The sequence below is a fragment of the Onychostruthus taczanowskii genome, unplaced genomic scaffold (assembly GCF_017590055.1).
Source record: "Onychostruthus taczanowskii isolate IOZ18803 unplaced genomic scaffold, ASM1759005v1 scaffold2, whole genome shotgun sequence".
Classification (NCBI taxonomy): domain Eukaryota; kingdom Metazoa; phylum Chordata; class Aves; order Passeriformes; family Passeridae; genus Onychostruthus; species Onychostruthus taczanowskii.
Window position 1 is genome coordinate 24,691,045 of NW_024499239.1, and position 15,970 is coordinate 24,707,014.

The 15,970-nt window shown below is 43.7% G+C and overlaps 1 protein-coding gene across 10 annotated transcripts in view; it reads right to left on the reverse strand.

Annotated features, from left to right (window-relative positions):
- Positions 1–15,531, reverse strand: part of REEP1 (receptor accessory protein 1) — a 66,441-nt gene extending 50,910 nt beyond the window's left edge. For 4 of the 10 annotated variants that reach the window (XR_005952501.1, XR_005952500.1, XM_041402524.1 and 1 more), the window contains exon 1: positions 15,350–15,528. Coding sequence is in view for 7 of the 10 variants with exons in the window: in XM_041402524.1 (XP_041258458.1) it covers positions 15,350–15,381 (32 nt within the window). In the remaining 3 variants the exon portion in view is untranslated. The other 6 variants (XM_041402521.1, XM_041402526.1, XM_041402522.1 and 3 more) reach the window with 5 other exon arrangements.
- Positions 15,532–15,970: the final 439 nt, after the last annotated feature.

Consider the following 15,970-nt stretch of genomic DNA (forward strand, 5'->3'; position numbering starts at 1 on the left):
AGTTCTACCAGGGAAACTCAAATGGGATATTCTACTCCAGCCAGCAATGCTGACATCCCCCCACAGTTGTGAAATAGAGGGGAACAATCACTTTCTTCAACCTGCTGGATAATCCTTTTACTAACCCAGCCCTGTGTTGAGATCTGGAAGAGAACAGCACTACATCATTCCTATGATCAGAGGCACAGCAGGACCAGGGATCCACTCTCTGAATGATGAGGAGATTCTTCCCTGCTGCTTGGAGAACCTTCTTCCTCAGCCCCAGCACTCCCTCTCCTTTGCAATTAGTGCTGTCCCCAAGGAGCTAAGCTGGGGAATACCTACAGGATTGCCAAGGGAAGCATGTGAAGAATAGCACCACACTGTCAACTCTGGGACTTCACACAGAACAGGTGCTGTTAGCAGAGCTTCAAAAAGAGGGGTAGGGAGATTAAATGAATATTTACAAACAGTGCTCTAATTCTCTTGCTTAGCCATTTCTGGTGAGCTAGAGGAACAGCTAGATTTCCTTATCTCTACAGCCACATACTCACATACAAGGCTTTGTGTCATTAACTGTGCAGTTTACTATAATGGTTTTATGGTAATGTTGTTGCATGATCTATTCTTACACAAAGCCACGAGTAGAGAGGTCATTATCAGCTTATTTACCCCTATGCCAAACACTGTGGCCCACAGTACATATCTGGAGATAAAATGACACAACCTTTCTTCTGCTGGAGCTGGGAACCTCACAGGGAAAGTGAATTACCCATACATGGCTAATACTCATGCTATGATAATTTTTAAAAAGATCAAGGGCTGCAAAGCCTTGATCAAACTAAAATTGATTTAAAGTGCTTTCTTAAATGACAATCTCCTCCCAAGCCCCTAAATTCAACTTTAGAAGTTGAAGAACTCTATTTTCATGTTAAATGAACAAAGATTAATGATGCTCCAAAGAAAACTTATATTCAGCACTGTTGAGGGGTTGACATATGTTAGTAACAGGACAAATACACATTCCAGGGTCCAGGAATCTTTAATTTTTCTGATCTAATAATTCTAAAAGGCTTTTCAGGGCTGTATTTGAGGACACAACAGTACCCTAGGCACAGAAATACCAGCACCTCTGTAAGCCTTCATCATCTTCAATCAGTTCTCTCCAGGTCTTTGGGAAATAGCTGAGTTCTCAGATCCCCTTTGTACATTTTGTACTTTGTACATCAGCCCAGCTGAGCATTCCCCTGGTTGGACATTCACCATGCAGTGCTGACACACAAAAGCTGCATCTGTTGTCCTTTAACTTGCTTGGGTTGGGCAGGATATTGTCACTGTTTCTGGCTCAGGGCTTACCAGCACACAGTGTGGGTGGGCTAAGATAGCCCAGGTGGAGATTCAGTTGCCCAGCCTCCAAAATTCATGCCCATCCTCTCAGTAACACTTGCATATTGCCCAGAAGTGCAGCTGAAGTTAAATACTTCTGACTTGCAATTCACTTGGAAGGTGCATGGGACAGATACAACTCATGCACTCTGTACAGAGCATTCTAAAGTATCTTTGGTTTTGCTCAACACAGTATATATGTACAAGTGTAATACTGCAACTCAGACACATTTCCTCAGCCACTCTGGGATGTTTCTTAAAATGCAAGGCTTCTCTTCTGAACTTTGAAATCTCTCTACATCTATTTAACTTTCCTACATCATGAGTCACCTCATGAATATATTTCTGCTACAAAAAGTATAGCAGAGGTGAATATATTTCTGCTACAAAAAGACAATTCCTTCCCTATTCCTCCCAAATAATTGTATCTTTTTAAGTACCTCCAGATTTTGTATTCCTTGACCAATATTAGTTTTATTTTTAAATTTCTGATATTTTCCAATCTTACCATGTCTTCTCCCTGAAGCTTAACAGGTTAAACATTTTCCTGTTACACCAAAGACAAGATTTCAATCCCTCTAATATTCTAGTAAGTGAAGTTTGGGTCTTTAACTAAAGATAAGAGTGAGAAAGGGGTTTCTTTTTACAGCACAGCTACTATTCACCTACATTACATTTTCTTAACAACCACCTATTACCTAAAGTGCAGGCAAGACTCAACAGCAAGGACAGATATCTACTGAAGCATTTCATGGCACAGCAGCTCATATTGAGAGCCTTACAATAACATCTGACAATTTGAGATTTTGGACAAATTTACCTAGGGTAAAAGCTTTCAGAGGAGGCTGAGATGACAGGTTGCATTGACCATGCTGGAAAATAAATGGCTTTCACCACTGGAAATCAGCAGCTTGGTCACAGCCCAGGCAGTGTGAGATCTAGAAAGAGAAATTGCAGTTTCCAGGCACTTCTTCTGTGCCACCCCCATCATTACACAGTGAGGCAATCTCAATCTCACTGTGAGCACATCCTAGCAATTCCCACATTTGCTCATTTATTCTCGTCAGGTGATTTCTTGGAAGCAATTACAGGAGCATTTCCATTCAAAATAAAGTATCAAGCAATAGCTTCTCAGAAAAGAGCAGGCACACAGCCTTGCAGGTTCAGAGTACAAATCAAAATATCTGAAGCCCAAAGATATATGTAATATATGCACATATTCTAGAAGTTGGGATTTAAAATCCAGTTTCACAATTTGATGAAGACATCAGGTTTTTAATGCCTCAATACAGCAGTATTGCTATCCAGATACTCAATCCTCCTTCTGACAGAAGATGTCATGTTCCCATTTGCATTCAATTTTGATCTCTCCCAGACTTTTCATATGTCTCTGAATTTCAGGCTTTAGCTGAGAGCCTTAGAGAGTAAAAGGGATAAGTCATGCTGCTCTCTTCTATTCTGCATTTCCCCAAACACAAATGTGTTCAGATCAAAGCCTGTGACACAGGCACAGCTCCATCCCTACACCACGAGGAATACCACTTTGTCTCAGGCTTGGTAAAGAGCCCGTGCACTGCACAATTCTGAACAGAAGGGGCTTTGCCTCTCTTCTTTCTTTTGGCTTAGAGACTTCACCTCTTTTCCATCCTCACCTTCCCTCTCACACATATACCTTTCAGCTGGCAGCTATTCAAAATATAAAATAAAATATAAACTGAGATTTAGGAGCCAGATGGAGATTCACAGAAATAAGTTGAGAGGAAAGCAAAGGGGAAGACAGCCAATTCTTCAAGGACCATTTCAGAGATTTCTAAATAAGCAGCTGCTTGAGAAAGCAGTTTGTCCTTTTTGTGGGAACATCCACACTGCACGCTACCTTATGTATGCTCTTCCATTATTTCTAATTCATTAATACTGCTGGGTTAAATGCCACAGCCCAGCGTTGGTCCTCTCTCTCGGGCAATCCTGTCACACAGGAGGATGACAATGTTGCAAGTGCCACTCTAAATACAGCATTGCTGTTTTGAAATGAAATAGTTAAACTGTTTCAAACACACGTAGCTGTATAAAATGTGTCTGGAGAACTGGATTTACACGGGCTTCAGCCATTTATGGCCTGGCTGCTCAGAGTGAGGTTTCTCAGTTTCAAGCATATACATAAATTATAATAGTGTTTGAATAGGGACTTGATTTGTTACAGCCAAGTATCTGCAAACCTCAGCAGAATAACAACTGAAAAAGAATGCTGAGCTATTCCAGTATAGCTGTATAGCACATCTGAGAGCAAAAATCTCAGGACACACTATATCAAAGAGATGAAAAATATCTCATCTATAAGTAAATCCTGTTTGATTTTACAGAATGGGTTTACACAATATTAAATACAAATTACCACAAACTACATGGAAAGCAGACTGGTTAATTTTAAAGTACCATGCAAAATCAGGCATAGTATTTATAAATTTAAAATGCATGTCCTCCTTCATGGACTGCAGGCAAGAATCTTTCAGTGGCTGTCTGCAGTCTCTCAAGCAGCTCTGCTGATTTTGCAGTGATCTAGGAACAATATGTAGAAACAGGCAGAGGGTGTGTGTCATCAATCACATATGTCACATCCCCTCAGGCCCTGGAAATGGCTGTCAGTGAGCTGCTGGCACGCCCAGCTCTGAAAAGTCTGCAAAGCAGCAGTGGTTTAAGGTAGGCAGGATCAGGGATGAGCTCAGAGCAATGGCAGCAGCCATGGTTAGCCATGTAACAGAGCTTCACACAAGGTACAGGCATGAAGCATGAGAGATCACAGAGTTTCAGCCTGTCTGATGTGATTAAAGTACCTTTAAAAATACGTATGCTAGGGTGCAATAAGGCATTTGGATTCTTTAGATTGAATCCAAAGGGAAGGTGGTCATGCTCTCCATCCTCAGCTTTCAGTGGGTATTAACACTTAGAGAAAAGCTGGATAGTGAAGCTCATCAGAGCTCCAGAGGTCAGGTCAGAGGTGTCTTGATTACAGGCTTGGGGATGGAACATTAGATTGGCTTGGGTAGCTGAAGTGCAAGTAAAGCCATATTCCTATTTAGTGATGAAATGCCCAATACTAAAATGAAAGGATCATGACAGAATCATGCCTTTAGGAGCCCTCTATCCTTCATCTGTCACCACTCAAAAGGCAGTTTAACTCAAAACTCACAAAGAACACAAGTCCTCCATTGAACTGGCCAACTTCTGTCCCATAATATTCAATTTTCTAGGATGCAGCTGGCACCCTCTACAAGGCCCTCACCATTCTGAACTACAAACACAACCTTAGGTCTCCCACCTGGGAGATTTACATCACTCACTGACCTCAGCAAAGTAGCATCAGTTGACATAACTCAAAGCTCTGGTATTGCCCTAGAGATGAGAAAATTATTGGGGTTTGCATTGAAACAGCATTTTTCAGCTATTTATTTAGTTTGTCTGTAGAAAATCCAGCCTTGATTCTTCTCCTTGTTTACCACAAGTCAGGACTGGGATTTTTTGGTGACAGTTCTTGCTAAAATTTGGCAATGCACCCCTTAGCCTACTTATAAGGGCAAGATAGAGAAGCTGTAATTATTCCAGATACAAACTTCTTTTCCTCCCATCATGTACTGTGACTTATTTCTTAGTTACATTCAGAATTTCTATTGAATTTCGTCTTTTTTGTTGGGATGATCACACTTCATTTCACACAGATTTTGTAACTGATCACATGGCCGTAAGGCTTTTCTGAGCACATAAAATTATAGACTTATTTGATTGCCAGATTAGAGGAAAAGAGTTTGTGCAATTCCTGATGGATTGAAGAATCTTCAAATCTTCTAAGTGAATGTGTGGCTCCTCAATTATCTCTAAGTGTTCAGGTGCTAAGCCATCACCATGAATTCCCATCTTCGAGCCAGCTGTAGCAGAACACACCACACACAAGGATCTCACAATGCTGTCCAAACACTGATGAAACCAGCTTCACTGAGTGAGATTGGAGATCACAAGCAGACACCAGGATAAGCAGTAGAACACAAGCATTTTTGCACACCAGTTTAAAAGGACCACAGAAGTCTCCACTGCAGGCTCATGACAGTTACAGCTTTATAAATATCCAGATATGGATGTATCTCTGAGGTAGATTATATCCTGAGAAAGCATCATTAGACCTCAGGTTCTCCATAAATCATTAGAGTCAGCAGGGGATTGGTTTGACTGATTGCACTCTGACAGTTCTGAAAAGAGGTAAGCACAGTATAACAAGCGTGAGGAAATTCCTACAACATTTATGGAGGAAACAATTTCCTCTTAGTTCAGTGTTTGTGGTTTTAAGGTACATTTTAAAATAGCAGCTTCCTCTCTGCATTTGATCCTATGAGAAAGACCCTTTCTGTATATAGGACAGCAGAGTGTGTTGCCATGGAAACTATTATGATCTACTTAAATTCAACAAATCCAGCCTTATGGGGTATATTCCCCTGAGTATCTCAATTCAATTATTAATGTTCTTTCTAAACAGCAACATCTTTCTGTTTTGACCAAAATCCTTATAAGCAGAATGAAAACAATAAACCTGGAAAGCAGAGTCCTTTGTTCAGCTACAAAACAGGTACAATTAAGCCAGGGAAAATGCAAACAGCCTCCAGGCTGCCCTGACAATGTGCTTTAACTCAGACCTAGATTAATTGTTTGGAAGGGGGAAAGTCTCATTCTGTGCTTGTGTCCATCATGCCTCTGGCCTCTCTGCTGTGGTTTCCAGTAAAAAATACCAGCTAGGATAGTGGGCTTTTTTTGCAGAGGGACATCCTCAGTGGAATTTAAACACTGACCATCAATTCATTTTCATGTAACAACTTGTCTTGCAGTCATTCTCAAGTCAAACCACTCAATCATTTTCCATGAAATATGTGACTGAGCTCAAAGCCTTTTAGCCTCAGGGCAGCTCCAGCACCCACCTCTCTCTTTCACATGTCACCATGAATTCTGCAGGTAGATTTAGGAGCCAGATGGTGTTGTTGAACCTGACCTAACACCAGGGATAGTTTCTTGTGGGTCACATAATCTGAGTGGCTCGTAGGTCTAAGTTTAGACATGCACAGACCACGTCCTCCCAAGTGCACAGCAGAAGAGGCCTACAGGACAAGCAGAACCCTTCCATGAGCAGAATGAGGCTCAAGAGCTTCAAACTGCTCATCCACAGAAGGGCCTAAGGCAGAGCAGTACCCAGAGCAGTCCTGTGGGAACTGCCCAAGCTAGAACAACCACCTCATCACGAGGGATGTTTGATGGGACCTATAGCTGGAGAGAGCAGCTCTCCTCACATGCTCACAGCAAGTGTCAGAGCATTTGTGCTGAAGACATCAAGACAAAGGTGACCATGAAATATTGTGGTGAATGGAGAAGGTCATCTTCCTGTGATTGCTCTGCTCTTTACCATCACCAGGTGTTTCCCATCTGTCCTCCCTGCAAGGGTGTTCATCCCAAAATGCCATACAAGAGTCCTGGTTTAACTTCTCCATGAGTGCTCCTCAGGGACTGACAGCCAGGACAGCTCTGCCACAGAAGAGGCTATTTTACAGTTGCCAAATCAGGAAAGAATAAATAATTTTCCCTCCTCCCACATGGAATTTACAGCACTGCACTGAATCCAGGTTCTTCATATTCTCATACAAAATCTGCAGCACAAGCCCTTTCCTTGGTTATTGGTTATAAGCCTCCCTCAAAACACGAGGCAAGAAATGGCTGTCAGTTTTTGGCTTTCCGGTGTAAACATTTATTTATAGGCTGGAAATAAGAAATAGAATAAATGAGCTGAATGAAAGGAAGCAGCAGCATGAACTCAACAGAACAGAAGTGTTTCTTCTGCAGGAACTGCCACTGTTCATTAATGCTGATAGCAATGGACTGCCTGGTAAATTCACAGGCAGGTACACACATGGCCCTGGCATCCCTGGGATCTGTCCAAAAAGGCACAACATTTCAGACATGAGGGGCATTCTTTGTAGCTCCTCACAAATTGGTTCTTCAATATTGGTTTGGTTCTCCTGTAAAATTTGCCATTTCTGGAAAGAAAAATATTACTATTTGCTCCATGAGAGAGAAAGGGGAAAGAGAGACTGCAGCTTTGCTGACCAATTGATGGATTCCTTCTTTGAAACTGGATGTTTATTTGTTAGCAATTAGTGCATGAGCAGGAAGGGATGCAGCAAGCAGCATCTGAAGAAACAAGTCTTTCCTAAGCATGACACCAGCTGTCCCCGTCACTGCCAAGAGTAAATCTCCAACCTGACATCCAATCCTCTGCCTCCATAGAAATGTGTGTCCTTTCTGAAACATAATCCTTGCTCTTCATTTCTACTTACTGTACAACCAGCTTCTCTCCTTTGATGCCATCTCTGCCCTGCTTCTGGCTCTGTGACCACTTTTAGCAGCCTTCAGATCACTGCTTTACCACCCAGAGCAAGTTAAAATCTCTTGCCCTCCCCTTGTCTTCTTTCTTGTCTTCAAGAAACAAACAGCAGGGTACTCTGCTAAGGAGTTAAGCCTGTTCTGAGGCTCACAGCAAAAGATGGAGTGGTTCTGTGTACAAATCTTGGGAAAGTACCACCATGTTTCCAGCTCTGGCATGGTGCTCCAGGTCTGGAGTGCCTTCCCAAGTCCCACCTGTGGAATGAGCAGGTGTGTCCTGTCACCTCAGCCATTCTCTTCAAAAGCACACAAGTCATGGAAAGATAAAACACAGTCTTCATTTTGTCACTTCTTCTAGCTCCTTCTCAGAACTCTGCTCACCATCTGTTTTGCCTGTATTTTATCAGTTTAAATTCTGTCTTACTACACACATGTGAAATGCCAAATCAGACCATGAACACCTTACCAGCAAGAGTGTCAGAGAGAAATTACTGAGGAACACAGGACCAGTCTCAAGAATGATTCACCTAGAATGCAGAATTGCATGTATTCATACTTTATTTATTTTTCTATTACTACAGAACTTAGAAGAACCAGCTAGAGACTAACCCCCACTGTCTGGTGTTGTAAGATAAAAAATACTAAATGAACTTGCTGCCCAAAAGAGTTTGCAATCTAAGTAGCATACCAATGATAACAAAAGTATGTGAGACTTTCCCTACAAAAAGCAGCATGTGATTAACTTCAACCATAGAGGTGATCTAAGGGAGATTTTGCCAAATGAGCCTGATTACACGGATGCATCCCTTCATTGGGCCATTTCACCTCACAAGACCCACCTGAAATCTGAGTGGCCCCAAGTGGACAAGCCAACAAAAAGGAATCTAGACTAAGATTCTTGCTACCTAATGAAGACATAGAAGAAATATTGTCATACAAAGATTTACAGCAATCCAAACTGGCTAATAATTCTGCAGCTCTCAAGTCTTCATCCATCTTTAGCCTGATTAGCTTGAAAGTTCCCAAGGTATCAGCTCTGCCTGCTGAGACATGGAAGCAGAAAGACAAATGCAGTGCTCAGCATGCAGAAGCAACTGCTCAGGAAGTAGGAGGTGTGATTGTGTCTTGCTTTGCTTCATCCAATTTGTACCAAGCATTTCCCCTTGACCCAACAGCTCTCCATGCAACATACAACCCCTGATGGAAGGTCCAGCCTCACTCTGTTAACTGCAGTAAGAGCACATGAAATTGTTTCTCAGCCTCTCCTAATCACTGGACCATCCAAACCTTTGAAAGAAACAACAGCTTACTTTATATCCCACTGTTCCTTAAGGATAGATTATAAACAGTAAGTCACATAGAATTGGCAAAATGTTGAAATGTTAATATTTTACAAAACTGTAATTCAATAAATAAAATTACAAAACTTGTAACTAAAAAAGACTAAAAAGTGGTATCTTCTATCTAAATCAGTTAGTACAAAACTGCCTGTATGAGGGTTTCTGGTTCAGAGCTGAAACACTGACTGATGTTTTGTGGACTGCCAGCCATCTGTGGACCAGAGCTCAAGTACCTCAGATCTAAATCTCCCTCCTGTCATTAGGAAACCAATTTTAGGCAATCTAATGCCTGACTTAGTAGCCTGTATTAAGCAGTCTGGCTCTTGCTTTCTGCTGACTGTTACCCTAAGGACAGCAGTGAGGATCTGAAAGGGAACAGGTCATGATTCAAAATACTTTGGCCTTTGGTTGTTTGACTACCTTAGCAGCATCTATTTAAGTCTGTAGTTTTGCTCTATCCCTCTCACACCATCAAAAATCCATACAAAAGCCACACACATATTTCCCAATTCCCTTTATCAGGTTCCATTTTATTAATTTATTGAGCAAGGAGTCTGGAGGAAATGTTACCTGTTACTCTGTGGAATACTACACACATCACTTGATCTCTGTGTGTCTTGGTGCCCTTACTTGTACAATGGCAGTAAAAATCCTTCTAATGATACAACAATAAATTAATGCTTCAAAGTGCTTTAATACACTGAACAGAAAGGGTCCCACAAGGGCAAATACTGTACAAAGGCAGCTGCAAAGGCCAAGCCCCTTGGCTATATCCCATAGCTGCCAGGTTGGTAAAATATCTTCCCAGAACCAGTAAGATCTGTGATGTGCACACCAGAAAACTTTCCCCACTGGGGCCAGGAGCATTTCCAGCACATCTGTGTTGAGCAGGCAAATCTGGGTCAGGGCTGCCAGAGCAGCAGCAGGCAGTGCTGTCCCCTGCAGCATGATCACACGGTCACATTTCCTACCAAGGGCACGGCAAATGTCGCACCTGCGCCGGGTGCTCCTCTGTCACTTACTGTCACCAACAGGTTCTGCCCCCTCAGCAGAGCCAAAGGCTGCAGCAGGGATGCACGTGAAGTGAGCTGGCAGCCACAGAGTCCATGTGCTCTTCACACTGCAGTGCAAGCCTGCAGCCTCTGTTTTGGAGGCATTACACCACTTTGTATATAGGTAAAGTTTACCAGTAAACTGCAAGTATGGCAGGGGTCTGCCCTTCCTATTTCCCAGCTCCAGAGCACAGAATACTCTACTGCAAACTCATCCCACAGCCTTGGCTGGGAGCTCAAGCTGCACTTTGAATCCTTTGCTGTATTTTCAGATAACTTTACACTGCTGGTGTGAGGCCTATAGAGAGCAACCTGAATTCCTCATGTCACCTGCCAGCACCAAGTAAATAAAGCAGGCTGTGAAGGACCTTAGTGGAGATAAGAATTGTTTTCTCTGAGCTTTCTCACAGCTTCTCAGGAAAATCCTGGGAGAGAATTAAGTCTCTGTCTGTTCAGAGAATATGTGTATACTACAGCCCTTCACATACATGATGTATGTCAATTAAAATGCAAAGGCAGATGTATCAATAACCAATACATTATACATATCAAGTGTTAGCATCAGCTGTATCAATTAGCAACAGCTTGAAGCTGTGCTCTGCTTTTATGAGAGCAGTCCCTGCCTGTTTGAGTGGATCCTGTCTCTGCCTCTCACGAAGAAGACACAAGTTACCATTTTCTACCTTCAGATAATAACCATGATATGACTTTTCAGGTTTTGTTTCATTCATAAATTTCTTCAGGCTTCCCATACATATGAAAAGTGGGAGGAGGAAGGATCTGCTCAGTTTCTCTAAAATGGAAATTCTTTACAGATACAAAGATGAAATCAATGTCTGACTCAGTAGCACTATGAATTGACACCAGATGAGGATGGGGTGGCCTATCTCACAGCCTTGCTAAAGCAACATCACAGGAATCAAGAAAGAGAAAGCTAACAAATGGTGATACGGAAGGAAATTTCATGCATCAGGTTAAAGAATTCTTTGGTTCCCCTTTGATTTTGTTCAGAATCCAACTACTTCCAGGGACAGCAGGCACACAGGGATGGGAATTACCAATGTGATCTAAGGCTGCCATTCTCTTTCATATCAAAACATAACAGATCAGAGAGGCCATTGATGATATTTTGATTTAAAAGAAAATAAATGCAGGCAAAAAGCATAATTAAGGCTGTGGACTTTCACCACGAATAACATATTTAACCATTTTATATTAATTTGCAATGCACTTCTAAGCTTCTCACACGAGGAATTCAAATGCTTAAGTCATCACATAGCATCATATCATCTACTGATAACCTGTCTAACCCAGCTTTGTTTCTACTGACACTTCCTTCCTACGCCACGTGTTCCACATTGAAAGTCTTTCAACAGACAGTGTGATGTGTCTAACTTTCAGAATGGGAGTCAAAAAACCTTTATTTCTGCTCTGTGTGATCCCCAAGCACATAAACCAAGTCTCGTGTTTCTGAGAAAGGACAGGATTCCCATGCCAATAGACTGCATTTATACACACCCCTTTTAACTTCAAAGGGCCTGTAGACAACAGCCAAAAGTAGCTATCCAGGATTGCCAGTGCTGTGCACTGTAGCTAAACTGGTCTGCAGTAACAAAGACAGATCCCAAGTCCTTCTCCTAGAGAGGCCTCTACATTTTGAGGGAAATTGAATCTCTTCTGAAATGAATAGCAATAAGTTGTAGTTGCTAAGACAGACCGATGGTCCCTTCTGATCTGCCTCAGGGAAGATAAATTCACAACAGTTCATTACACTTCACAGATGAGGAAACTGAGATACAGGTGCTCCAGAATGTCCTTTGAGATGTACTCAGAGGGGAAGAATAAAAAAAGGCTGTAATTAACCCACAAATAATGATGTTAACCCATTCTAGTTACTGTGAGAGACATAGGAACAAGTCACTCCAAAATGCAACAATTCCAATTCCAGTGACCACAGGCATCCCTTGGTGGAAAAGTCATCTGTAATCCACTGCCATGAGAAAAGAAATATCCCAATTTTGTTCTCACTGAGATGAGTGAAAAAACTGCCTGGGAACAGAGTCACAGGAGAATGAGAATTGAGCTCCTAGAGGAAAAAGACATCCAGGGACACGATTATCTTTTAGTTTCACATTTGTACAGTAGCTAGGGCAGATCCTGAGCATAATATCCTTGACTTTAACACACAGCCATGGCAGAGATGCTGCTCTGAAGATATAATTTCTCTTCTGAGGGTTCCCAGCACACAGCTCTGCAGGCAGAACAGAACCAGCCAGCATTCTGGACACAAAGCCCAAGCACTAAAGGTGAAATGAGGTAAGAGAAGGTTTGCAGCGAGCTGCCTGCTTCCTGCTGAAAAAGGTGAGAAGTGCTCACAGGTTCTTCTCCTTCAGCAATGTTTTAGAAATAGAAACTGCCAGGACAGAACCAGTAACAACCAAATCAGAGACAGTGGAAGCAGTGAAGCACCAAAGAGCCAAAGCAAAGGCTTGCTTTTGTTTAAAGCCCTTTCTGTTAGCTGAGTCATATCAGACACAGCCCCTGTGGAGATCAGCAGAAGTCATAAGAGCACAAATCAACATTCACAGTGTGACTAAACCACACCACACCACTTTCTTCATCATCCTTATCATTTAATAAGATTTAATGAAAAAACAACTACATAGGTATAAGCAGAGGGAAACAAAGCCCAACCAGGTGGCCATTCTACTTAAGCACAGCTATCTGTACTGATGGATCAACTAGTGATTGATAATGATATGGGGAAACTGGATTAAACAGATTAAATCTTTGCCATGATCCTAATCTGAAGACCACTGTACACCAAGGAGTCGGGGATCCAGCTCCCAGATACTCTGAATGGTCTGTGCTGTGCTGCAGGTGGATCCTGGCTGTCTGGCCTGTGGTGGGATGTACATACCTCTAGGATGCAGAAGCAACTTGCCCATCACCTGACATTAAACCACCTGTCCATCTTTGTCTTCACCTAAGTGTAGCAACAAGCTCTCTTGTGAACATCCTTTTCATCTGGCAGTAGGAGTGATGAATGGAAATGTCTTTAGAAACAAAAAGAAAATGCTCTGAGAGTTGAAAAGATCGAAGTGTAAGGGAACCTTTCCACAGACAGATCTGCATGGTGTGCTGTGTCAGACTGGAGGGCTCCTCCATGTCAGACACCTTGGGGTTTCTGGGATCTGATGGAATGTAAGATAATTTATACTCTCCTCTTTTTTTTTTTTTAATGCAATGCTACCTCTAGCAAATGGTGTTTTAAGCAATAATCTAAATAGTCTAAGTTTCTCACTGGGATAACAAAACAGCATTTCCTGGGGCAAAATATTCTTAAAAGGATGGATGTACACTCAGCAGTGGAAAGAAAGTGGTGACCAAGCTTGGTTTGCCCTTGGTTTCCTTGAAAAATTCTTACTTATTCTTACTTACTTTCCTTACTTATTCTTACTAAATAATTAATATTTACACTGCATATTCATTATTTGCTACTGAAAATGCAGCACAACAAATAACTGGTCCTGCCCTCTGCACAGCTGACTCCATGCTGTGACATGTTATTCAGATAACACTGAAGAGAACAGGAAGGTCTGTGTGCTCAGCTAATTACCTGACTGGTCAACTGCTCCAGGTCCTGCCCTATCAGATTTTTACCCAGTCCATGTGTCTTAGATGAAATCATCTGTGCAGATGTGCATGTGCTGAGACAAGTAAGTTAAACTACCATCTCTGTGTAGACATTCTTTGTTCTTGAGGATTAGCTGGGTTACACAATGTGGGTTTTTTCAAAGTGGAAATTAGTCTAGTAGAGAAGAAATAAAAGCTGCCTTAGACAATACATGCTACATCTCACATTGCTGGCAGAGATATCTGCACAGTTACACTGTTCAAATTAAATCTTTTAAATATTTAACACTCTTTCCCAGAATGAAGTGCACGCCAAATAATGGCTAGCTGCAGTTAAATCCAGATGACAGACCTCCAGGGGATAAATTCAACTCTAGAGCCCCCTAAAATCTTCACATCTGACACTTAATGTCTTACTGATACAGAGACATAACTAAGATGAAGGTGAGTTTTCCTTTTGATATTTCATCTTATATGGCAAAAGAGACCTTGAAAATGCTTTTCTGGAAACATGCTGATGGTGCAACATCATGGCACGTTTCTTTCAGACAAAGAAAGTGACAGGCCCTCACAGACACTCTAAAATAACTTAAGAGCACAACAGATGTCCTCCTGAATCTGCAGGAGAGGCATCTGTATGCATATGATGGAGAAAACTGGCAAATTATTGATCTGATGCCATCTATTAGCTCTCCCCAGTCACATTTCCAGAAGGGTGATCAGCCATCCTGCTGCCCCACCTTAAAACTGTAATCTTCCTCCTCCAGGAATTTTCCAAATTACATCAAAAATGCCTTTTTCTCCCTAAACCTCTTCTCAGATGGGGCAGATAAATATATACCTCGAGCTTGCTCCGTTTTCCCCTGTTGCCTGGGAAGAATTTCCAGGGAATTTTTACATGTATTCCCACCTAGAGCAGTTTCAGCCATGGAAAAGCTGTAGGACAAGCTCAAAGAGCCGCACGCTTCTTCTCCCAGGCTGACAGGTTAAAGGGAGAGAGAGACCATCTTTTGAGAGGATGGCCGGCAAGTTGCAAAGAGGAAAGGAATATTTGGTATTTCTTTAGCAAAACAGACAGAAGAAAGCGGTGGCGGCGGCCGGGAGACCCCGCGGCCGCCTCTCCCACGCCCCCTCGCGAGCCCCCAGCCGCGCCGAGCCCGGTAACAAAGCGCCGAGCCCAAATCCGTGTCCATTTTCCCACCCGTGGATGCTCCGTTCCCCCTCCGGACCCCAAGCCCGTCCATCGCCGAGCGCCGGGCGATGTCACTCGCTCTCCTTCTCCCCCGTCACCTTGCGCCGTGCAGCGCGGCAGCGCTTTACCCTCCACCCACCCCGGTGATTTTCTCATGCTGGAAAATCCCATCTGACCCACCTACCTCCTGCCTCACCCGCCGGGCAGCCGGGCGCCCCGGCCCCGGCAACAACCTGCTAAATTTAGCCCAGTATCCAGAGCAGGGGCGAGCGGGACGGGCGGCGCGGACACCGCGCACAAACACGCGCGGACATGCGGGCACACGCCGCAGGTGCCGAGCGGCAGCTACTCACACCACTAGCCTGGAGATGATCCATGAGACCATGGCGCTGCCGTGTGCCGCAGGGCTGGCTCTCCCGGCAGGGAGGGCTCGCCCGGTGTCCTCGCCCGCTGCCGGCCGCCGCCCGAGTGCGCGGGGCGGGCGGCTCGGCCATCCGGCCCCGCAGCCTCAGCGCAGCCTCACTGGCGGCACCGCCCGCAGCCAACGCGCAGCCGGGCCCAGCCGCCCACACTGGGCAGGGCCCGCAGCCGCCCCCCGCGGGAGGAGGAGGAGCCCCCCACGCTCCCCGCTCCCGCCGGACTCCCCAGAGGGAGACCCCGGAGTGTGCGCGGAGCTTCGGCGTGCAGAAGGGGTCCCTGCGCCTGCCGCGGCACCCGGCAGGTACGCGGGCGCTTCTGGAGCACCGCAGCCGAGCAGGACACGGAGGAAACCCAAGGGATTGTTCACATGAAAGGAAAGGCTCGGGGTCGAGGGGTGTCTTCGATCCATAGAAAAATAAGGATTTCCCCGTTTTCCCCCACCCCCCGAAGTGTCCAGGCACAACGGACAAAGGTATTGGCCACACGATCCAGGTAAATTCCCATCATCGTCAGTGATGACAAGCAGGAATCTCTCCTCGACATCATTTTTCGTT